Below are 24341 nucleotides of genomic sequence, written 5' to 3'. Positions count from 1 at the left end.
TATTTAAAACTAAAATTTAGGTTGGCCAAGAGGTTGGCGTGAGCTTTGAGCAGTGTGATGCCGTTGCCTGTGGGGTAACGTGTGCTGCGGCCGTGGACTTTGTTCTGTCTGTTGGGTTTTCTCTCTTCTTTGTGAATCCAGAAAGTAAACAAACCCACAGCGGCTCTTGTGTGTGGTGTGGTGGGCCTTCACCGTGAGCATCCCACCTGCTTTTTCTGAGTCACTAGGGCTTTCTTGTCTCAGCACCACCTTTGCATCAGGGGACATCATTGGCTGGTAAAGTTGGGCATTTAATTTCTGAAACAAAACATCTGAGAGGTGGGTCTGGAAGTGGGGTGCGGGCTCACTCTTGGGCCATCAGACTGTGTCACAATAATGGCGGTAATGACAGCGATTATCATCATTATCCTTTTGGGAGAGGGAGATGGGAGAGGGATTTTGCCCTCGCGGCTTAAAAATCAGAGAAACTTGAGAACATTTCTGAGGCTAGTGGCTGAATGAACAAAAGGCAGGAGGGGTATTGGGGCATACCTGGAGGGGGTGAGCCCTCAGCCGTGGTGTGATAGGGCGTGCTTGGACCCTGCCTCCTTAGGACTCTGGCAAAGCCTGCCTTGCCCTTGCTCTGGCCTGGGGGGGTGTAGGTTGTCCTCGCCTAGGGCTAGGAGGGCGATGGGGAGAGGCCCAGTCTCCTCGCCACCAGGGCTCCCTTCGCATTGGTCTGTGGCTGTGATTATCACCCCCTTCCATATGGCCCCGTTAATTAATGGTAAACAAAAGAGTCAGAGAGCAAGGATTGGAGTTTTGTGGTGCCAGCGGGGAGGGTATCACCAACAGGGCAGGACCGAACCGTGCAGAGGAGGCCAGGTCAGTGCTTAGAGAGGTTTGTTTACGAAGAGGAGGCAGCTTCAGGAACGCTTCTGTCCTGTGGATCTGGAGACTTAGGCCCCTACAGGATCCCCTGTCCCCTGGGCACCTGGGTGGCACCGGATCTCACAACGGCATTGGTGAAGAGTTGGATGTGGAGGCCCTTCCATCCTGGAATGGCCTGGGCTCTGACCCCCTTGGATCACAACATGGGCCTGGGAGCTCACCCAGGGCAGGGGGCTGCTTCTGTCTAAAGAGTAACCCAGGGGAACTGTGTGACCCTCAGGTGTTGCCCACAGGTGTGGAGGCAGCCCCCAATATTCGGAGCCAATGCTCTGGCCCTCTTGGAAGATTCTGGCAAAGGCAGCAGTCACCCATTGCCCCGAACGCTCCTGGTGCCTGAGAGAAAAGAATCTGCTCTGAGATGACCCCATGCAGTGGGCAAAAACTTTGGGGCTCCTGGGGTGAGGGTCACAGCAGCTTTTCCTGGGAAGCCCTGTCAGTGCCCAGAGGCATCAGGGAGAGGTCGGCAGAGGGTGTGCTGGCACGGGTGTGCTCAGAGGGCACCCTCTGAGGGCACCCCAGGCAGCGGACCCACAACTGTGCCGCTCTGGTTGGAGCCTGGCCTGTCCTCCTCGCCCTGAGCGCTGTGGCCATGGGGGTGCTCTCCCTCGTGCGACCCAGAGCTCAGACCTCTCTGCTCTGGGCCCCGCTGTCCTCCTCTGGCCTGGGGTCACTGAATGTGCCCATGAGGACGTGGGTGACTCTGTGAGCACGTGGGTGGGGGCAGAGGGGATCGCGCCAACTCTGGTTGAGGAGATGGGGGCGTGCGTGCAGCAGAGCTGAGCTGACCCCCCTCCTGGTGGTGCCCACGCCTGGGCATGGCTGCACAGTTTGGAATGCTGGCTTGCCTGGACCAGCATGGGGCAGAGACAGCAGGGCAAGGTGCCTGCAGACTGACAACGTGGCAAAGAGGTACCCCTGGGCCTCCCACAGCTGCCCCGATGGCGGGGGGCAGGCTGGTGGGGGCCGAGCTCCTTCTGGGTGGACTTGGAGCAAGAGGCACATCTGCTGTGGTGAGGAGGGAGTGGGCACGGGGCCCCTCACCCCCTCCTGGGAGGGGAGGATGGGACCAGGAGAGACTAGAATACCGTGATCAGCTCTGGCCCAGAGTGGACGGGGAGGCAGGGCACTGGCCCAGCTGGCAGGGCCGCGGGGTGGCGGCCAGGCAGGGGGGGCGCCGGTAGTCAGCTGATCCTTGTCAGGCAGGGCCCTGGGCGGCCAGTCAGACTTGCCCTTTACCCAGACCCGCACCGGTGCCGGCCTGGAAGTCTCGTCCCAGATCCCTTTTCTTGGCTTTTATCCTGAGGAAAGCTGTCAGGAGAGCTGAAAGGGGTGCTTGGCTGGGGGTCCCCTGCAGCTCCCCCAGCTCCTAGATCCTCCTCTGCTCTTTCCTTGTGAACTCACTCATGAATAAACCAAAAGTTGGTTATCTACAAATATAATTTTGACAGGAATTTTGTGGTGTGAGTTTACAGGAAAATGATCTTCGGGAGCCTGCATCATTAGATTAGTCAGCCTGAAAAATGCTGTGTTTCCCAGAAAGGATGAGAGCAGCTGCCACTGGGGCTGCCCCCCGTGGCCTTTCTGCTCTCTGAGGACCCAGGGCCTGTCCTCTCTTGGGACCCCCTCACTGGGGGCAGCCCGCTGTCCAGCCCAGGGTGCTTCCTGGGGTCTGTAGGGGGGATGTCTTGAGGTTCTCAGCATATTTTCTGTCTTTCATGGACAGCTGAATTTCCCCAAATATTGCTTAAAAGAAACCTCAAAACAAAATGGGAGAGAGATGTCTTTCGCGTGACTTAAAATGCTTTTGCTCTCAGGCTCCATCCAGCTTGCTTTAGAGAGAATGGATTAATAAACACTTGCAAGTGGGAAGCACAGGGTGCAGTCAGCTTCTTTTTTATCTTCAGTGTCACTGGCGCTGAGCCGGACCAGTTCAAGCTCTTTCCCCCTTCAGTTGGCTCCTGCAGGGAGGAGCACATGAGCTTTTCTTTTTTTTTTTTTTGTGAAGAAGATCAGCCCTGAGCTAACATCCATGCTAATCCTCCACTTTTTGCTGAGGAAGACCGGCTCTGAGCTAACATCTATTGCCAATCCTCCTCCTTTTTTTCCCCAAAGCCCCAGTAGATAGTTCTATGTCATAGCTGCACATCCTTCTAGTTGCTGTATGTGGGACGCGGCCTCAGCATGGCTGGAGAAGCGGTGCATTGGTACGCGCCCGGGATCCGAACCCAGGCCGCCAGTAGCAGAGCACGCACACTTAATCGCTAAGCCACGGGGCCCGCCCAGGTGAGCTTTTTTTGTGAGAAGATTTTCTTACCCATCTCTTCATCCCTTTTTCATTTTTAAATTTGCACTTAAAAATGCAATGTTATTTTAATCAGATGGCATGGACATTTTAGTCTGCCCCAGCCAGGCTGTGTCAGGACGGCGCCTGCGCGGAGGGTGTGCATGGGACAGGTCCTTGAAGGAGTGGCATGTGCGGCGGTCCTGCTTTGGTCAGGGTGGCTGGGCAGGTGCAAGTGCGAATGTGCGATCTAGATGTGGGGAGGAGAAGCGGACTCACCATATGGGCCAAGCTGCTGACAGACGAGCCTGCCGGGCCCCCACCTCACCCTTACGCCTGGCTTCACACCTTGATCGTGCTCAACATCAGTTTGAGGGCTCAGGCAGAAGCCATCTGGGTCCTCTCTTCTTTTCTTATTTTGTGGCCTAAAAACTACACATTAGAAGAGCAGCATGAGCAGGAGGGTCCCTGGAGTTCCAGGGCCAGTGGGCTCCTTTCACCTGCAGCCCACAGGTCCTCCAGGACCCGGGCTGACCTGGCCCTGCCTGGGAGGGAGGAGGGTCCCAAGTTCTCTCCGCTGGCACGGGAACATGGAGGCGTTGTGCTCCTGGCGCCTGCTTTAGAAGGTCCTAGAGGGTCCCTGCGGCTCCCAGGCCTCAAACCAACAGCAGCAAACAACTCAGGTGTGACGCCCCAGGTCTCGGTGAGCCAGACCCACAGCTTCAAGGGCCCCCAAGGCACCTCCCTCATTTCCCTGTGCATCTGGCTGAGTTGACTTCAGTCTTTACACCTACAGGGTTTATTGAACTCTGAAAATAAAACAGCTTTATCAGTCATCCTCTGTGGGCAGCCCAAGTGGTTCCAACTGAAGGTGCTGCCTGTTCTCCACGAGGCGTCTCATAGACTTAGAGCCTCGCCTGTGACATAAATAGGGTGCTTGGGGACAAGGGCCCTCCTAGCCCTGGGTTTCCCGGGACAGTAACTGTTCTAGGGCCTCCCAGAATCCGTGGTTCAAAAGCGGCCTACTCACCCACCAGACTGCTAAAGTGAACAATTAATTGGTTTGTTAATCATCAGTTTGCACGTGGAACTGTGTAATTTCTCACACATTCTACACTTACCAAAGTTTTGTTTAGGCAAAAACAGGGATTTGAAGTTGGGAGGGCTTACCAAGTTTGACACCGTTTTCATTGAGACTGGGCCATCATCTATAAAATGGGACCAGAAATATGGCTGGGGTCGTGAGGGGCAAACAGACACGTTTGACACTGTTATTTCAACCCCTGTGCCTGGGGTGTGATGGCCCATTTAATTCCCATTAATATGCCCTGTGGGTGGACACTGCTATTGCCCCGTTTTACAGACAGGGCGCTGAGGCTGGAGGCCAATTAGCTTCCCAGGGAGAGGTGCAGCCTGGATATGAAAGGCTTCCAGAGGACCCTCCCTTCATGGCCCCCCAGCCCTGCCCAGGCCCATTGCCCAGCCCCATGCCCAGCAGCCCAGACAGCCCGGGATGTTGTCCTCAGACCGCAGTCTGAACTCTCTTGCAGCTCTCTCATCACACTGCATCGGCCTCATGGGTGTCCCTGCTTGCCTTTGAGGAGAGGCTGCAGGCCATCAGGTCTGGGGCCCGCCTGGCAGGGAGGCACCCAGGGTTTGGTTCTGGTATAGACCCATGTGCGGGCCCGAGGTGCCCTTATAAACGCAGGGCTCCGAGTTTTCAGTGCTGGGCCAGACGTCTCCACGGATGGTTCTAAATTTTGGTTTTGATGTAAGAGGGAAAATTGAGGTGGGACGAAAAGCTACTTAAACACTCAATTGAGGAGTTTTCTGTTTTGAATTTTCCCTTGACCATCTGCTCCTTCTTGGGGGTGAGCTCTGCCTTCTGGTGGGTCGAGACCAGTCACCGGGACAGAAAGCCCTGCTGTGGTATCCAGACTAGAGTGGTGCCTCTTGTTACTCTTTAACGGTCTGATTTGTTTCGGCTAGATTATTTAGATTTTTGTGTAATCTCATTTATTTCCATGGAGTCCACGCCCCCGCCCCAGCCGTAGGTGGCTTCTTGGGGTCTCATTTTGCACGAAAGCAGGTTAGCTGTGAGGGTCTCCTCCCCCAACACACACAAACCAGTGATTTTCACAATTGGAGAGAGTTGTGAAGACCTGTGAGCTTGCCGCCTTCTCTCGTCTAGTGGTTCTGATGCTTCCTGGAAATGTCACTGAGGCCATCAGAGAAGCCCATAGAGACCCCGAAGTCCTGAAGTTGGGGGTATCCTTCCTCAGTGCATGACCCCAAAGGGAGAAGAAAGGCATCTCAGGAAGCCCTGTAGCCTCCTCAAAGGCTGCTGGAGCATGTCGTGAGGACTCTGGCTTTGCTAGTCCAGCTGCAAATCACGCATCCTGCTTCTAAGTTCAGAACCTGCTGCTGTGTGTGGGGTTCCCTTCCTGTCCCAGGGTCTGAGCTCTCGTGCTGGGCTTGCAGCCTGCACCTCTGTCATCTAGAGGACCCCAAATGGGCTCTGATAGGACAGTCAGAGTCGACGCTTCTGTGATGCAGGACGCATTCCCAGAGAGCACTCTGACGCTGTCAGGATCTCATGAGTCAGCGCAGGGGGCGTGACATCTGGGACCTGGTGGAGCTCTGCCCACCCCGCCCGGCCCCGCCCCTCCTGCCCGAGTCACTCAGGCCGGCCACTGCTCTGTGTGAGCAGCTCTTCTCTGCAGTGCTGGCTGAACACAGTGCATCCAGACTGGGGGCCACACATATGCACCCCCCAATATTTCTAAGCCTAAAAGGCAGTAGAGTGGGTTGTTGCTGGACAGTGGTAGGAGGCCCACAGGTGGGTTCTCCCCACCCCAGAAGATCAGCCGTCACGGGGTGGGGGTGTGGGAGTGCACTCTGATCCTGGAGCTGCAGCTACAGTTCAGCTTTCTGGGGAGCAGCTGCCTGAGGTCAGGAGCCTGCGGCTGCTCTTCTCCGTCCCACAGGAACAGGAAGGCTTCCATTTCTTGGAGCTGGAGGGGGTGGGGGTGGGAGAAGGGAAACCGGGCCTTGTCAAAGGCATTGCGGCGGCCGGAGAGCCCTCTCCTTTCTGAACTGGACATGAGCAAGAGCACGGACAGACCCTAAAGGGAGATTTGAGCAGCTTAGTTTTATTCTTTTTATGCAAAAGAGAGTCTGTTCTAGTCGGGTTACCTTCAAGAGCCTAAACAAAATGTGGTTTCAAGGAAGAAGGAAGTGTCCATTTCTCCTCTCCCTGGGCTGGGCAGTTCTGCTCCCGCAGAATTCCAGAGAAGGCCCCTCCCAATCCAGGGAGGCCAATGTGCCCTCTGAAGGCTCCAGAGGCTTACAAGGAGGGTGCCTGAAAACTAGCCTGTGGGTTCCTGACCTGTTGGAGGAGGCCTGTGCCATCCCTTCCTGTTCCTTTGTTTTCCTCTGTGCACCCCCTTCTGCACCCCAGGATTGAGACAGGCAACTCAGGGTGTACCTGGTCTGTAAAGTGTCTCTGACTGTGGCTCAGCGAGGCAGGCCCGTGGGTCAGCCTGGCCATCCACCACCCTCCTTTCCTGAGCACCTGCGGTGACCCAGGCTCTGGGCCTTGGGGGGCAGCAGACGCGGACACAGATGATGGGGGAGAGGGTCCTGCGGGGGAATTGCGGGGGCCGGCTGTGGGCCGGCACAGGTGATAGAGTGGACCCCTTCCATGGCTCCTTCCCTGGCCTGTGGCCTGACTTGGTCAGTGGGGCGGGTCGGGGGAGTGGGAGGGAGACTCACACCTCAATGCCTTCTGCACACATGGTAGCCGCATCCATTTCCCTCAGGCTCCTCCCCTGGCTTCTCCTAGCCTCCTGTTCTTATCTTTCTTGTTGGCCTGGGGGGGGGGCTGGGAGGACTCAGGGCTCTGGGGAGCTGCCTCCCCCTGGCTCCTCCTCTGAGTGGAGCACATGTGCCTCTGAGATCTTGGAGTGTCCTGGGGTCTCACAGCCCGGATGGAGGTCGAGATTGAGGTCACTAGTGTTGACCCCCAGTGTTGAACTCCAGTTGGGGTGAAACGTTCTCGCAGGAGTCCCGTGTGCATCCGCGTGGAGCAAGCAGTGCGTGCTGAGCGGTTTGCTGGTGCCGCTGTGTTTCCGGCACCTGCCTGGGTGCTGGAGGCCTGGCCCGGGGACTCTGAGACAGAAGCAGCTCGACACTATTGTGCCTTTCCCAGGACACTCCGGCCTGCCCTGGGGCTGAGCTCCCGCATCCAGAGACCCTCCCTCCCTTACTGGCAGGCTCGATGACAGGCCGCCCGGAGAGCATGTCCTGTGATTTGGTTTGGAAAGTCATTATTACTGCCGAGCAGTTTAGCTGTTGTTTTTACAGCGTTGGTAAGGTTAAAAGAAATAATAATAATAATACGAGAAAGACTCAGCTACAGTAACTGCCTGCAGCACGCTATTTGCATTTTTAAGGAAACACTTCGAGACAGCCTAGGTGAAAGGTCACTATTTGCATATAAATGGAAAAGAAAGTGTATGATGCTGGAAGTTACATCTGTATTATTTTCTCAGCAGTGAGCTGCTGTTGGAGAGATTAAGGGACATGGCTGCATTTGGCTTTTATTGAACAGAGAAAGTACCAGCGAGGCTGATTTAGAAGCAAAATAATGAGAGAAATGTGCAAAGCTGTAGAATTGCCAACTCCCTCTACCCCCACCCCTCTCTCCTCTCATTTTCACCTAAACTCAGCAAAAGCAGGTCTGTCTTTGCTCCACTCAGCAGGTCTTCACTTTACTTCTCTCTGAATTCCAGCTAAAAAAAAAAAAAACAGACAGAAAAAGAGCAAAACTTGCCCTCACTTTCCTCTCAGCCCTGTTTGCATTTCCCGCCAAAAGCTGGTCCATTGAGTGGAACGCCCATGCTGCCTTGAGACCCCCAAAACCCAAGAACAGAGACCCCCACTGCAGCTCGGCTCTTCCAGGGCAGGGAGCCAAGAAGGGGGCCCGGGGGCCAAGAGAAAAGCCGCCCAGGTTTGGGACCTCTGGGGTGCTGCAGGAAAATTGTAGGAGGGACGTGGGGGGTCTCGAGGGTGCCGCACTTTCCTTGCAGCCCCTGCTTGGGACCCGCAGTGTCCACGGCACAGGCACCACCTCCTTTTGGATTTTCAGGGCTGTCAGACTCTCCCAAGGGCCCGTCCTGCCCTGGCTGTCCCTGAACTTTCCAGGAGGCCCCTGGAGGGAGCCTTGGCCCAGGACGTGTTAGCTATTGTGTGCTTCACTTCGAGGAACAGTCCTGGTACTGTGGAGGGTGGAGAGGTGCAGCTGGAGGGGCCTGGGGACCCCCGGGTCCCGGCTTCAAGCTCTCCTCACAGAGGCCTCCACTGACCACCCGTTACTGAAATCACACCCCCATGCCCCGTTATTTTTAAAAATATTTTTTGAAACAATCTCAAACTCACAGAAACAGGACAAAGCTGTTTTTCCTGAACCACTTGAGAGTACGTACGCTTGTCAAGTCTATGCCCGTCACCCAGAACACTTGTCTGTGTGTTTCCGACAAAGAAGACCCTCTCCTCCAGACTCCCCTCACCGGCGTGGTCCTCCAGCCCTCAGGCGGCTTCAGACTTCTCCAGCTCCTCCAAGGACGGGCTCAGAACCACGTGGCCTCTTGGTTGTCTTCGTTGGTCATGACCTTCATCCTTTTGAAGAGCACTGGTCAGTTTTTTGTAGAACGCCCCTCAATTTGGGTTTGTCAGCGTCCCTGTGGTTGGGCTGGGGTTGTGTGAAGACCAAGTCTGTGGCTTTTCTCCCTGCGTCCTCACACGGATCCTCTGACCACTGGTTAGACAGTGCTACCCAGCATCTCTCACTGCCGTAGCGACGCTCTTTTCCCCTTTGCAATTCATCAGTATTTAGGGGGAAGGCACTTTGAAACTATGGAAATACCTCATTCGTCATTAAACTACCAATTTATTCATTTTTATTGATATCTGTATGGACTCATGATGTAGTTTATCCAGTGGATTATAATCACTATTTTGATGCTCAGTGTGTCCCTGCTGGCCAGTGGAAGCCCACAAAGCTGGCTTCCGAGTCCCAACGCATCTCCATTGCTCTTGGGGTGTTTCCTTGCTCACTCCAGGCTCCGGCTTTCCCTGCCCCGGGCCTGGAGCCAACCCCCAGGCACTGGCTCCTTTAGTTCCGGGAAATTATTTTTTATTATTTAATTCATGCTTTTCCTCCCACTTTCTTGGTTCCTCTACCTGGAACTCTAGAGTCACTGCTAGGTCTGACTCAGTTTTTCCTCCTTGTCCCCCATCTCTTTGTTTTTTTGTTGACTTTTCTAGTACATTTCTTCAACTCTATCTCCCAACTCTTCCATTGGATTTTTCATTTTGGTTTTATATTTTATTTCCAAATTGGGGAAGGCAGATGTGACGGTATTAAGCCTTCCCAAATAATTCCCACACCAATCTCCACCTCCCAACACTGCCTGGACCAGGCCACGTCTGCTCTGTCCAGCTGTCACTGGTCCTGTCCCTGCTCCTGCTCCTGGCCGTCGTCCACACTGTGGATCGAGGGAGCTTCCTAAGAGTCGTATTTGTTCGTCCAGTGCAGGCTCCTGGTGCGTTCCCCCGAGGCTCTGGCCCCCAGGTCTAGGGAATGTCCCGGGAACAGGCGTCCGGGGTGAGGACCTCACTGTGAACTTGATGGGATGCTCCTAGACCTCCTTCTGCAGCCCGTGGGAGCTGTGTGACAGGGTGTGGGCCTGTGTGCCCTCTGAGGGCCTTGTCTTCCAACCTCTGGGAGCGTGGTCCTGACTTCAGAGCTTCAGGGTCAGAAGCTGTCTGGGTCCAAAGGGTGGACTTCTGGGCTGTGGTCTCCCCAACTGTCTACTGTGACCTGTGGTCAGTTTTGTGTGGGCCTTAAATTGTTTCCACGCTTTTATTCTAACCCTTTTGTTCCTGCCTTTCTGGGCTTTGCCTTAAACCTGAGCAGCAGCAAGGAGGGAATGGATGAAAGTTGTGGTGAAAAATAGGAAAAACATTTTTCCTTTTAAATGGCAAGAGACATTTATACTCAATTCTAGGGCCCAGCTTTTCAATGGGTATATTCAGTTTATGGCTTTGAAGTGGAGAGGAATAGAGAGGAGGAGGAACCTGCTTTGCCAAAATTCCACTCCACATAAGGACTAATGAATGCTGGGGAGGCTTGCCCCCGCCAGACCCTGTGGCAGGTGTGGCTGGAGCATCCGGGGCGTGGCAGCCCAGGGACGCACACGCACAGGCAGGACATTGAGCCGTACGGTTGGTTTGTTATGGGAGGGGGGAGATTGGCTGCAACCCTGGGCTCGGCAATCAGCTGCTGACACATCTCGATGAGCAGAGGTGAGAGCTGGGTCTGTGCTGTTCTGGGTCGTGACACCAGAAGCAGTTGTCTTCTTTTGGCCTGGGTTGGCCCAGCTGCCGTGGCGGGGGGGCTGGGGGGTGAAGTCTGAGGTGCCTCACTCTGCCCTCCACGGCCCACATCACTGCCATGACCCATCCTCCTGCTGCACCCCTGGGCCCAGCCCTCCCTGGCCCCCAGGATAAGGAGAGATGGGGAGTCCAGGCCGGACCAGGACACAGGCTCACAGAACCCTGGTTGGGACAACAAAAGGCAACCCGTGTGGACCTTCTTCCATATGCAAGAGTCCCCAGAGGTGGCCTCACTGACCGGCCACAGGCTTCCGGGCCAGTGACCCACACATCATGGCAGGAGGCAGTCCGTCTCTTGTCTGGCAGCTCCTGGGTCAGAAGATTATTTTTGATGTGAGCGTCCACTCGATGGCTCTTCTAAAGCTCCAGAGCACACCGGACCCTCCTCCCGCTGGACGGCCCCTGACGCCGACCCTGCGCTCCAGTCCCCTCCCTGACCTGGTGTGAGGCTGGAATACCTGCCTCCCTTGTCACCCTCCAGGTTCACTCCCCGGGGCTGAGCAGGACCCTGCACGGGGTGTCCGCCCTGAGCAGGCCTCTGCCCTCTGTAGAGTTGGTCACCACATGTCTGGCCCTGAGCCTGGGTGAGTGAGAGCTCCAGCGGGGAGGCCGGGCACCGAGGTGGTGTCCTTGAGACTGTCCCGCTCAGCTCCTTGTGTGTGCCGTGGACTTTTAGAGAACAGCTGTATTGAAACAGAGTTTACAGGTCATATGATCCCCCCGTTAGAAGCGTGCAGTTCGGGCCGCCTCCATGGCTTAGCTGTTAAGTGCACGCGCTCCCCTACTGGCGGCCCGAGTTCGGATCCCTGGCACGCACCGATGCACCGCTTCTCCGGCCATGCTGAGGCCGCATCCCACATACAGCAACCAGAAGGATGTGCAACTATGACATACAACTATCTACTAGGGCTTTGGGGAAGAAAAAAAAAAAAGGAGGGGGATTGGCAATAGATGTTAGCTCAGAGCCGGTCTTCCTCAGCAAAAAGAGGAGGATTAGCACGGATGTTAGCTCAGGGCTGATCTCCCTCACCAAAAAAAAAAAAAAAAAAAAAAGCTGACTAAAAAAAAAAAAAAAGAAGCATGCAGTTCAGGGGTCTCAGTGTATTCCTAGAGTTGTGCATATGTCACCACAATTTCATTTCAAGACATTTTCATCGCTCACAAAGAAACCCCGTGCCCATTAATAGTCGGTCCCCATTTGCACCTCTCCCCCAGCCCCCAGCAACCACGAATCTACTTTCTGTCTCTATGGATTTACCATTTCTGGACATTCCATAACTATGGAACTGTACAATATGTGGTCTTTCTCGTCTGACTTCTTTCACAGAGCAGGATGTTTTTGAGGTTCACCCACATTGTACCATGTGCGAGCACTTTAATCCTTTTATTGCCAAATACCATTTAGTCGTATTTCTATCATCCACTCAGCAGTTGATGGACATTTGGGTTGTTTCCACTTTTTGGCTAGTATGAATAAAGCTGCCGTAAATAGTTGTGTACAAGGCTTTGTGTGGACATCTGTTTTCATTTCTCTTGGTCTATACCTAGGAGTGGAATCCTTGGGTCATATGGTGACTCTACGTTTAATATTTTGAGGAATGCCAGATTGTTTTCCAAAGTAATTGTGCTATTTCACATTTCCATCAGCAATGTGTGAGGATTCCATTTCTGCATATTCTCTCCAACACTTGTTATTGTCTGTTTTTTAAAAAAAATTATAGCCCTCTCAGTGGGTGTGGAGTGGTGTCTCGTTGTGGTTTTCATTTGTGTTTCCCTGATGACTAGATTTTGAGCATCTTTTCACGAGTATATTGACCATTTGTATGTTGTCTTTGGAGAAATGTCTATTCAAACCCTTTGCCCATTTTAAAATGGGTTTATTTGTTTTATTATGGAGTTTTAAGAGTTCTTTAGGTATTTTGAATACAAGTCCCTTATCAGATATATGATTTGCAAATATTTTCTCCCAGTCTATGGGTTGTCTTTTCAACTTATTGATCGTGTTATTTGACTTACAAAAGTTTTAAACTTTAAGACCAATTTATCCATTTTTTCTTTTATTGCTTGAGCTTTTGGTTTCATATCTAAGAAACCATTGCCTAACTCAAAGTCAGGAAGATTTACTCCTATGTTTTCTAAGAGTTTTAGCTCTTACATTTAGATCTGTGATCCAGTGTGGGTTAATTTTTATGGTGTGAGAGGGGTTCAACTTCATTGTTTTGGCTATTCTGTGTTACTTGAATTGCCTTATGAATTTTACAATCAGTTTTTCAATTTTTGAAAACAAAACAAAACAGCTGGAGAGGTCATAAAATGGTCAGATTCTGGCAAGATTCAGAAAATAACAGTGGCAGGATTTGGGACCCAGGACAGTCCCCAGTGTTCATGCTCGAGGAGCTGATAGCTGAGAGGGGAGAGGAAAAGCTGAGTCCTGCAGGAAGCAGATGTTATGATCAGGGATGGGAGTCAGAAGAGGAGGCGGTGGGATGGCCCGGGGAGCAGAAGGAGACTACGTGGGCTATGGAAGAGAGGCTCACATGCAGAGGGAGGTGGGGAGTGTCCACCACACGGAGGGAGAAAATGTGTAGTGGTGCATGATGAGGATGTGAGGTGGACGTTGCTGGTGACCCTTCAAGGACCGCTTTTTGGTGGAGGGCTGTAGGTGGAGGCCAGTTGGAGTGGAGAGTGAAGAACACAGTTAGCAAGTTTGAGTCCCTTAAGAAATGCAGGTATGAAGTGGGTAGAGATGGAGAGGTAGCGGGGCTGGGGTGTGGAGTCCAGACGGATTGTATTTTTTAAACTTGAACTCCTCAAGCTTGTTGAAGAGTTGAAAAGCCCCAGGAAGGGTCCAGTTGAGAGGGAGCGAAATATTCGAGAGGAATATGAGATATTGTTGGTATTTCTGGGAACTTTTAATCGGTGCTGGGAAGGAGGAGATATCAAGCCCAGATGGAAAGGTTGGCTTGGCAGGGATGCAAGATCCCTCCCTATGCTGGTGACAGAGTAGGGGACAGGCGGCATGAGGCTGGGGGCTGACGTGTCCCACTGAGTGGTGAGCGTCTCTGCTAGGTGTGGGAGCATGGGAGAGCCAAGACGTGGGCTCCCTCCGTGTGAAGCCCCTTCCCTGTTTGCATGCTGTCTGGGGGGCAGATAGTAGGAGCTCCCGGCTCAAAGGCAGCCAATGGCCACCAGAGACACAACACCTAGTGAGGCTCAGAAAACATTTGACTTCCCACAGTTACTCTCCCCCTCAGCCTTCCTGTCATTTGTTCTTATTTCGAGGTGGTGGGGAAGGCCTGGCACCGAGGAAGAGGTCGGGCTGTCAGTGCTGGGGCAGGGCTGGGTTCAGGGTGGTCTAGGAACCCTCCAGGAGGATATAGCCTTCTGCGTGGGGCCCTCCAGGAAGTGGGGTTGGAAGTGGCCACAGACACCTGTGTCAGGAGGGAGAAGCGTGTGCTATCTGCGGGCCGGGGGCCCCAGGTGGGCCAGCGGGGTCCCTCTGGGATGCCCGCGGGGGAGCACTGCGGGAGGGGTGAGTACTCTGGCTCCAGGCCTATGTGCTGCAGTTTCACAAGAGATGTTGCGTCCCAGGCCCAGCTGGGCTGGTCGCGGGTCTGCAGGGACGCTGAGCTGGAGAAAGTGGCATCAATCGCAGAGGGGCGGGCGGGCTGTGGCCTGGGTCAGGGCTCTGGCCCAGGGAGGAGGCCGCCAGTTGATCTCCCAGGAGACTCCTCACTCCAAGGACGTGCGTGCATCTGCCAACAGGCCCTGGGTGCTTTTCTGAGCTTGTCTGCCCTCCAGAGTCCCGTAAACGTGAGTTTGGGGCCTCTGTGAGGACAGGCGCTGGGGCATTGGAGCAGGCAGGGTGCGCAGTACAGGGGCCCTAGGAGAGGTCACAGCCAGTGCCGCCGTCCTCGCCACCTGCTCCCAAGTGGCTTCTTTGCTATTTGTGTCCGTCTATGAGCAGGGACTCAGATGAACCCATTAGAGACCTAAGAACCCAAAGAAAGGGTGAGTGTTGAGGAAAACCTCTTCCTCCCTTCGGATTCCTGGTCCTAAAGGCAGCGACATCTTCACGTGTTCACTGTGCACCAGCCGCCGAGAGGGCACTTTTCACACACGTTCCAAACCTCTGAATGGCTCTTTCCTCCCACTTCGTGGATGAAGAAGGTGACTCGCAGGTCAGGTGCGGGAGCAGGAGCCAGAGCTGCTCTGCCCCGCCCTACCCCCGCCGCTGCTGAGTGTCCACAGGCAGCGTGACTTATGGAGGGGCTTCTTCATGGGACGCCCCTCATGTTTCTGTGCAGGGCCTTCCTTTGGCCTGGGGACTCTGCCTTAGTTGTGGCATGTGGGGGCTTCACGTGCTTCCTCTGTGCAAGCCGGGGTGCTGGCTGCTTCGTGTGTCCAGACAGGAGGGGTCTTGTCTGCAGTGGGGCCTGGCCACATGCAGGTCTCAGCTGGAGACCAAGAGGGTCCCTCAGTTGTTTCCCAGCGAAGGAGAAGCACTGGTGAGCTTTACTGGGCTTCTAGTAGTGGCTATAGTTTGCTACCAAAAAATTCCCAAGAAAAGGAAGGGATTGTTTCACGGTAGAGCCAGGTCCTGTGAATGAGACCCTGGTCTTGGGGGTGTGCCTTCTTTAGCTTCACTCTGCAGGAGCCAAAGTCATTGCCAGGGCATGGCTCTGCTCTCTTGCGCAGAGGAGGCGGTAGCGGCTGTTTAGAGGGAGCGACGCTGGAGCAGATGTTCTTAAGGCCTCAGTGCTTTGCCTGAACAGGTGTGGGGCTTTGGGGGTCAGAGCTGACCTTCGAGACTTCACTTCCGGACGCCCCAGGGCAGGTGAGCGTGGAGAAGCACCTGGGAGCCAGTTACCTCCCATCAAACAAAAGCAGAGGTCCCTCTGCAGAGACTTGCGCAGTTCTCCTCTGCTGGGCCTCTCAGGGAAGCCAGAGAGACCTGGGGCAGAAGGAGCGCAGGGGAGTCACACTGGGCGGGAGCCGAGAGGGAGGGAACAGCCCTGCTCGCAGCACAGACCTGGGACCTCGTGTCCTTCCCTCCAGCTGTCAGCAGACGTGCCCCAGTTACTGCACACGTTTATATGGGTGACCGTGACAAGAAATTCTGTTGAGCCTTGCAGATCAGCCCAGCGCGCAGGTCTCCGCAGCGTCTTCTCTCCTGGGAGGTGCGTGGGGAAAGTGAACCCCATGTGCTTTGTGGCCCAGGTCTCACGGCTTCCACCCTCACCATTGTAGATGCAAGAAGAACTCTCACCCCGTCTTCGAGTGTGAAACACATCACGTGGCCAGCATGGTTCTTGTGGATTCACCTCCTGAATTTCCTCTCTTCCATCCCCACGAGGCAAGGCTATCTGCTTCCTCTTCCCCTGTCATGCACTTTGAAGCATCCTCCTTGTGGGTTCAGGGCTCTGGGCGACTCCCAAATGCTACCCCCACTTTCCTGTCATAGGTTTGGTAATTTGAATACCCAGTGGGTGGGCCTGGTCCCACTTAGAGCATGCTAATGACCATTGGGGACAGGGGTGGGAGGGGCGGCACACTCACACCTCTCTAGTCGAGGCCAGACCTCACAGGGGTCCCCCGCAGGTGACCCATAGCTCAGTGAGGGGGAGGCACACAGTAGGTGCCAAATCCTGCTGGTTTTATCCATTCCTTTGAAGACCTTGCATTAGGCCGTCTCCTTGACAACCAATCTGCTTCCCTCTGTGTTTGTGCTCCTGGAGGTCACAGGAGGCCCTTAATGGGATTGAGGCATTTCCAGACAAGAGGACGCTGTGGCCAGAGCTGCCTGAGGCAGGAGTGGTGGAATTCTAGAAAAACAGCATTTAGGGACGCACCTCAGAATCGTGAGGTGAAGAAAGATAACGGGTACCACAGCAGTGTGCCCGACCTGCTTTCAGCAGAGTCCAGACTCACTTCCAGGGAGGAGCAGAGAGCAGAGGGCAGGGAAATGCATTTCCTGTTTTTATTGTTGGTTACCTTCCTTTGAAACGCTGCAGTTGGAGAAAGCTGGTTGTCATAGAAACAGGGAGTGCTGTGCAGGGAATAGGTACACGATGCATTTCTTTGTCATGTCCAGCTGATGCCTTGGGCCTCTGCTTCGAAGTGTGAATTTATGGAAGGAATTAAATATTAACTGGAGGCATCGCCCTGGAGAGAGGCAGAGACATGGGGAGAGGAAGGATGCCAGGAACCGGAGCAAAGGGAGGCAAAGCATTAGACCTTGTCTGACTGGACCAGCCCCCTGGCTGGAGTGGCCGAGCTGGTGGAGCACCACACCCATAAAGCATCCGCCAGAGCTGGAACGATGGTGCAGGAGCGCAGGGACTGGAAGCCTCTGAGGAGTGTCCCAATCAGAGTGGCTTTCCTCAGAGAGCTCTTGTCTCTCGTCCCCGGAGCAGCCACGGGGCCGTGACCTTAACGCGTCTTTCTGGGGGAAGGGGGACTGTATAAACGCCGTGTGAAAGAGCGGCCCGAGTTCCTCGATTTCTCCCCTGAGCTAGAACAGAGGGCGTTCATGATCTTTGCTTTTTCTGATCCTCAGAAAATGAGTTCCGGGGCGAGCTGCTGAGCCAGAGGTGGACACACGGAGACAAGGCCAACAGCTGCAGGACCTCGAGACTCCTCCTGGGCAGACACGGCAAGGTGAGGCGCTCAGAGGGCAGCCTCGCCCTGGCCCAGCTCTGGGCAGAGGTTCTCACCCCCAGAGAGCGACTTTGAGAGCACAGAGGTGACTTTGCTCCGGTCACCACCAGTCCAGCTCAGGCAAAGGATATTGGGGGCAGGAACATCAGTGACCCGGCCACTGTAAGATCAAGGGGAGAACAGTGACAGAACACTGTAAAAATCTCACCTCCGCCCAGGTCCCTGCTCTGAGGTCCAATCACACCCGGGCTCCCTAACATCCTCAGTAACTGCCCTCTATCCTCCCTGCTGTTAGCTTGGCAGGCTGAGCGTCCCTGATAGACATTGCTGCAGGAGTCCATGAGGTCTGCTGACTTTGTTGATTTCCGTCTGCCGGAGTGGCGGCAGATGGGGCTTGCCCTGCTCACCTCTGCCTAGAACTTGCTGATGGAGGTGACCCCAGGAGTGCTCCCAAACCCAGGATATCACAGGCCCTTACAGCCACGCCAAGGCTTTCATTCTAGAACTTCCCATGGCGTGCCCTGGGGTCTGGTGACCCTCAGAGATGGAAGTGGAGGTGACAGCAGGCTTGATGGGCATCCCTTCCCAGATCCCAGATTCTGATCTCTCATTCTCTTGACATGTAGACTCTCTCCATCAAGGATCCAAGCCATGACCTGGGGCACAGCCACCAAGGAGTGAAGTCCCAGGGCGTGGACGGAAGGGCTACGAAGTCTTAGGCGGCAGCCTCATTTGAGGGTGCTTATACTTTACTCTTGCAGCCCAACATTCTTCTATTGAGTCTGGTGACTAGAATGTACATTTTAGGGGGTCTGTTACAGAGCCTCGTTAAGCACTCATTGTGCTTTTGTTCCTGTGGGACGATCAGTGCTTTGCCGAGCCCTGTTGCAGCGTGAGGCAAAAGGAAAAGTCAGTGATTCCGATCCTGTCTTTCTTTAAATTTTTGGTATTTTTGTTCCTCATGGATTTTTTGCGTTAATTTTGATGTTTTAAAATATTACATTAAACTATTATTTATCTTGATCACTGAGGTTTTGCTTCCCCCTTAAATTTGTACCTGGGCAAATACCTCACTCTCCTCACCCCATCCCAGCCCTGGGCATACAAAGAGATCATGTGACTGAAAAAGTTACTTGATTTGAGGTCAGGGGCTCTGGGTGATGCGTATCCACAATTGTTGGAGCATATGAGGGACGGTAGAAGTGTTGCTGTCTCCCTGTGGTTCAGGCACGACAAGCTCAGAGAGTGCGAGACCTGCCACGAACAAGCATGATGGCCCACACTCAGGTGGTCCCGCAGCATCGGCTGTTTCACAACTGCTCCATTAGAGTCATTTTCCTCTAGTTTGGGCAGGTAGGGCCTGAGTTACTGTTCTGAGCAGAGACGCTAAGATGAAGAGTGGGCCGAGAAGGAGAGAGGATGTGCCTGTGAAAGGGTCAATTTCTAGGACTGTGGGGCTAGCAGGTGGCACTTTCTGACTGAGGAGCCTGAGAAGGCCACAGTGCAGGGGGAGCGGTGGTCACGGGAGAGCAGAGAATCAGCCAGCGACGAGGGGACTGGCCCTAGACAGGGGGTGGGTGAGGCGAGGAGCTCAGAGCCTGGGCAGCAGTGGGAGCAGAGGAGGCCTGTGTAGAGGTGGTCATTGCCTGCCTCTGGTTCAGCCTCTGAGTTCAGCACTAGGCATGTAGACAGCTGAGAGGTGGGTTTGGGAGGGGCTGTTAGAAAAGGTTGGTGGTTGTATTTTTGGAGGCATCGCTGGGCATTGTGCTTTTTTTTTTTTTAACTTAAGGAGAAAAGAGGTCGTCATTGATGGTAGCTCCTTAAACCTCTTCTTGACCTTGAAGAATGAAACATTTGGGCCCCGAGTAACATAATATTCAATGGATGAGCAGAGCTATGCAATCTGGAGAAGGTTGGTTGCCTGGACGTTTAGCCTTCTTCCTGCTACCCCGAGTGGATGCTCCTGACCAGGGAGGGAGGTACCACTAGGCGTGGCCTTGCTGACCTGCCTCAGTTGGTGTAGCTAGATTTCTACCCCTGGGTAGGTAGGTAGAAATTCCATTTATGTTGGAGTTTTAAACAGATGGACCCAGACATGGTTGCTATATCGGGGTGTCTATTTTGTAGCTATAATTTTTAATTTGGGGGTTGGAGTGAGCCACAATTGCGTGCTTAGAGCTGTCAGGAGAACCCCTCCCAAGACATGTGTTAAATAATGCTCCATGGGGTGTCCTCTCTACAACCCAGCGAGAAGGTTGGTCTATTCAGCTGCCGGTGGGTTGAATAATGGGTGGAATGTCAGGAGAATTTCAGACACACAGTGGGACATCCCCTAAGAGGGGACAGAGCTGTCACTGCAAGGACCCTTCTCGCTGTGATGCAGTGCAGGGTGTCAGGGGGTGCAGGGGTGTGGGCATGTGGTTTAGCCTCAGAGATCAGAGAATGGAAAGCAGGATGTGTGCTGAGGGGTCCTGAGGTAGCAGAACTTTTACATCTTTGAAGCAGAAGTCTGCTCTTCGGGCTGATCCCTGATCCGGCATGCAGGTACATGCTCAAAAGAAAGGGAAGCCGGAAAGGTTGTGCAGAAAATGGGACCGGGGATGGGGGGCTCTGAAGAAGTCCACTGGAATGTGTGGTGAGGAGAGGGAGCAAGGAACATACGTGAATGCTGCTCTTAAGTTCTTAAGTGGAACTTCTCCCCGTGGTGGGAACATGGATCTGCCATGGCTCTGCTGCAAGGGCCTCACAGCAGTGGTATGCGAGTTGCTTTGCCCTCCGCTGTGCACAAGTAAGAGACTAAAACAAGCCCAGACCATCGCCCATCCTCCACCCCTTTCCTCCCCTAGAGAAAGGGGAGTCTGGGCAGGTGCTGTCGGAGCCAATGGGGCAGGCAACGGCCGGTTTTCTGCCACCTCCTGTTATGTCCCTTTGCCCTTCCTTCTAGGCAGGGCTGCCTGTGGTCTCCTGGGAGTCAGCAGATGCTCCCCCCACTTCGTCAAGGTCTTCCAGGAGGAAAGTACCTCGACCCTCCCATAGGGACACTGTAATCCGTCTAATCTTGTGGATTTAAAACATTGTCCTAAGTCCATTCTAATTCTCCAGTTTTGCTAACTGTTGGAATGCATTCTAAATAAAATGAAACACTAACCTGTCTCCTCCTCCAGCCCAGGGCCGGGGGTGAATGTCCCCCGTGGTCTCAGGGGCCTGGAACCCCCGCACAGCTTGAGGCTCCGGGCTCTGCTGAGCCCCTTCTCCAGCTCCTGGATCTCAGAGATGTTCCTGTCTGTTCCCATTTGTCTGTCCGTCCATTCTTACGTAATATGTGTATATTCTTACATAATACGAGCAGTGAATGAGGCCATGGCAGCTGGCTTTCTGCAGGAGAGACAATGACTTCAGAAACATGAACGAGATCGAGATGTGGACCATGAGGGAAATGAGCAGGCACAGGGTGGAGGGTGAGAGAGAGGGGTGGGAAGAGGGAGGGCACAGGCCTGACTGTTGAGAGGTGCTGGCCACCCAAGGATGATCCTTGCTCCCCGGGTCTGGAGCACCTCCCACCCTGAGGCCATTCTCCCTAAACGTACTCAAGTCTGATCTGCCAAGCCTCCCCACCCCCACCCAGGCTCACGAGTCCGAGCAGCATCCTCCCTCTTGAGCCTCCCCTACACACTTCCCTGGAGGGGGAGGGCGCTGAGGCTGGTGCTACTCGGGCCAGGACACCCTGCAGGGGCAGGGGAGGCAGGGTGAGGTCTGAGGCTGCTCAGGGCCAGGCTTTAGCACGGATTCTGTTCTTTGTCCAGCCCTTAGACATCCGTGCAGAAGGTCGGGAACACGGCTTAGGGTGCAGAGGAGGGAAGCTCTTTAGCCGTGAAGGCCGAGGAAGAACCAAGAACAAAAGAGAGTGAAAGAGACAGAGACAGAGAGACAAAGACAGAGAGTCAGAGAGAGACACAGAGAGAGAGAGATGGAGAAAGAGAGAGAAATAAAGAGAGACATAGAAAGAGAGAGAGAGAGAGAGAGAATCAGAGAGACAGAAAGAGACAGAGATAGAGACAGAGACAGGGAGAGTGGGGATGAGTGAGTGAGCAAGGAAGAGAAAGCTGGGGGGGAGCAGCACCTCCAGAGGCCACCATAGACATCTGTGAACTTGGGTTGGGGGCAGATCTGGCCTCTGGGAGTAGAGGTCAAGATGGGCACAAAGCCTGTTGGGTCTCGGACACCTCATGAGAAACCTCTGGACATTGAGAGAGAGGGCCCAGCATCTCTGCTTGGTCACTGGCTGTGTGTCTGTGTTCTGAGTGCATCTCCCGTTACCACAGCCCAGTCCAGGTGAATCTGTGGACTTCCAGGCTGCTGACTGCCTTTGCTCTTTTGGTCCCCGAGTTGGTAAATGTCCACCTCAGGGAACCATTTTGCAAGGGTGCTGTGCAGACCGATCTGAAAAGGGGCTGGTCTTCGCAGCATGTCATTGTGAGAACTGTTTTGTTTAAAAAGAGCTTATGTGATTAATTTTGACTTTACTAAAAAATAGAGAACAGAACAAAGTAGTAACACCCTCTTGCGTGAGATCACCATTACGTGACAGTAATAAAGCAAGTTAAATGGAAGGATGCAGAGACACTTCTGTCTGGTTAATAGATGTGGCAAAACAGGATGCATTTGCCTTTGTAAATTTTTTTCCTTCACATAGTTTCCTATTGAAGACAGAAGTACTGAAATATTAATCAGAGCGAAGAGACGGTTTAAGGAGCGCAGGGAAGCTGTGAGCAGAATGAAGTTGGCATTACAGAAACAGTGCAGATGATGTTCTCGAGAGAGCTCGCTGGCTCACAGTGGGAGTGGGGATTGAGTGGGCTGTGACGAGGGGGCCTGTTCACCCTCAAGGTGAGAGGCCATTTAGTTTTCTGTGGGCTGTGCAAAAATAGGGGCTTGACTGGTTTGTGCTTGGAACAATTGAAAGGTTTTTAAAAATAAGTCAGTGAAAACTTGGGAAGTGTCTCATTGTCTTTGCATCAGTGAGTGGCCTCTGTTTGTGTGGTGGGGGACAGAAAGGGGGGGTAGAAGGCCCTGGGTAGCTGCCAGCAAGCCAGGCTTCGTGAGCCCAGTGGTGCTGGGCTGCCACGGGCACTGGTTCTCCATCCACAACGTGGAGCACCGATGTCGAGGGCATGAGGACAGCAGAGAACCCACCTCTGAAGAGCTTTGAGCCCCACAAGAAGGAAAACGATGCAGATCAAGCAGAGCTGGTTTTATCACAGCTTCGCCCAGATGCTTCTGAGGCAGCCACCACTGCTGGTTTCAGACAGCTCAGAAGTCAGTTTCCCTGCTTCCTTGTTGATGTCCCAAGTCATCCGGCTCTTACAAATTCATTCTCGTGTTAAAGAGCTTACCCTAGGTCAATTTTTCCCCTTTCAAAATCAAAGCTACATGTGCTGAAGAGAACTTCTCACTTATTGACCATTTGATGCAGATAAATTGCAAATGGAAATGGCAAAATGAATGCCACAGCTGTTAGCTTCATCAACGGGAGCTCGCAGTTTGCAAGCAGCACCCATTACACATCCCTGCAACCCTCTCTATTCTCTGCTCTTTGAATAATTTATCTGCAGGAAATCCAAATTGCCAAGGCACGCTTTAACCTAGCAGAATGCTTGCCAATTTCCTTGGGAAAACTGACAAAAAAAAAAAAAAAAAAAAAAGAGGCCGTAGATTGCATCTCAGCTGAAAGCAGGCGCCAGCAATCAGACACATTAGCTCCATTGTGCGGCTGCATCGGAAGGCACTGGGCCCGGGCTCAGCGCAGACGACATTTGAAGGCTCATAAATGTAATGAAGTCCCTTTGACACCTGCTCCTCTCTCTCTCTCTTTTAAATGTGAGCCATTGGTCCATGGGGAACCTCTGCTTTAAAAATAGAAATTATAGTAATTGTCTTCTGTGCTATTGGAAGGCCGTAATAAACGCCCGGCTCGTAGCACGTGGCTCTGCAGCCTGGAGTAGAGAGGTTGCGTAAATTACTCCAGGTTTTGATTTTTCTTCCGTAACAAATCCCATAAATCACTATATGTTAGTGCTGCCCACGAGGGAGATTTGCTTTGCAAATTTCATCTTTCCAGTTGGGGGAATTCTTTTTTTTCTCTTCCTGGGCGGTAACTTAGACACTTGTCTCCTTCTGGCTTTGGGGTACTGAAGCCTGCTTCTGCTGCCCTTCGTTCCTTTCTCCAGCTACTTGCCCACTGTCGGCGTTCCCTTTGACAGCCTCAGCTGTGGCCTGGATCAGGTGGAATTTCTCCCTACCTTCCTGACCATGGGGACAGGTGGTGAGCCCTGGCTTTCCTGGGGCCTCCTGGGGCACGTGGGGTGCACCCCCCCACCTGGCCTCTCTCCCTTGGAGACTCGGAGCACATTGTGGTTCCCACTGACCTCCTACCTCCTAGTCACCTGCCTGCTTGGATTTGTCGGGTGTGACACAGGTCGAGGATACTGTGTGATGACCTGTAGCTCCTGGGGGCATCTCCCCTGCCCTGGGCCTGTCTGTGACCCTTGTCCACAGGCTTCACTCTCCTGGGGGCTCTCCCTTGACTCCTTCGCAGGACAGTGCGGGCAGCATCCCCTGTGAAGGTTGGTCAGGGCAGGGAATGTAGGTGGGGGTGGGGCACTGAAGCGCTCAGGTGGGGTGGCCAGAGGACCTGTGGGGTCTGGACTGTACAGGGGGCCTCATTCCCCTCAGGAGGCTCCACTCACCCTCTCCTGGGAGAAGCAACATCCCCGGAAGGGTGGCCTATGGGTCGGGTTCAGATGACCCCTTGGCCTGCATTCCTGCCTTAGCCTGGCTCTCACCAGAGACTGCCTCCTGCCTTGGGAGCCGTGCCGTCCAGCACAGCAGCCACAGGCACTCGGCACATGGCTGGTCAAAGTCAGACGTGCTGAGTCCAGGAGACATGTGGGGTTTCTAAGAGCACAAAACAAAACCCCATTCATAATTTTTCATATTGATTACTGCTGAAATG

General features: G+C 53.7%; 1 protein-coding gene across 1 annotated transcript in view; it reads left to right on the top strand.

Moving 5' to 3' along the window:
* Window positions 1-24341, top strand: part of MYT1 (myelin transcription factor 1) — a 69699-nt gene that overhangs the window by 4981 nt on the left and 40377 nt on the right. The window contains exon 2 of the mRNA XM_014787257.2: window positions 17229-17329. Within this exon, the coding sequence (XP_014642743.2) occupies window positions 17229-17329 (101 nt within the window). The remainder of the gene's footprint in view (window positions 1-17228; window positions 17330-24341) is intronic.

Source organism: Ceratotherium simum, chromosome 21 (assembly GCF_057802395.1).
Source record: "Ceratotherium simum simum isolate JZ-2026a chromosome 21, ASM5780239v1, whole genome shotgun sequence".
Lineage (NCBI taxonomy): Eukaryota > Metazoa > Chordata > Mammalia > Perissodactyla > Rhinocerotidae > Ceratotherium > Ceratotherium simum.
The sequence above is the reverse complement of the archived record's forward strand: the minus strand, read 5'-3'. Positions and strand labels throughout refer to the sequence as shown.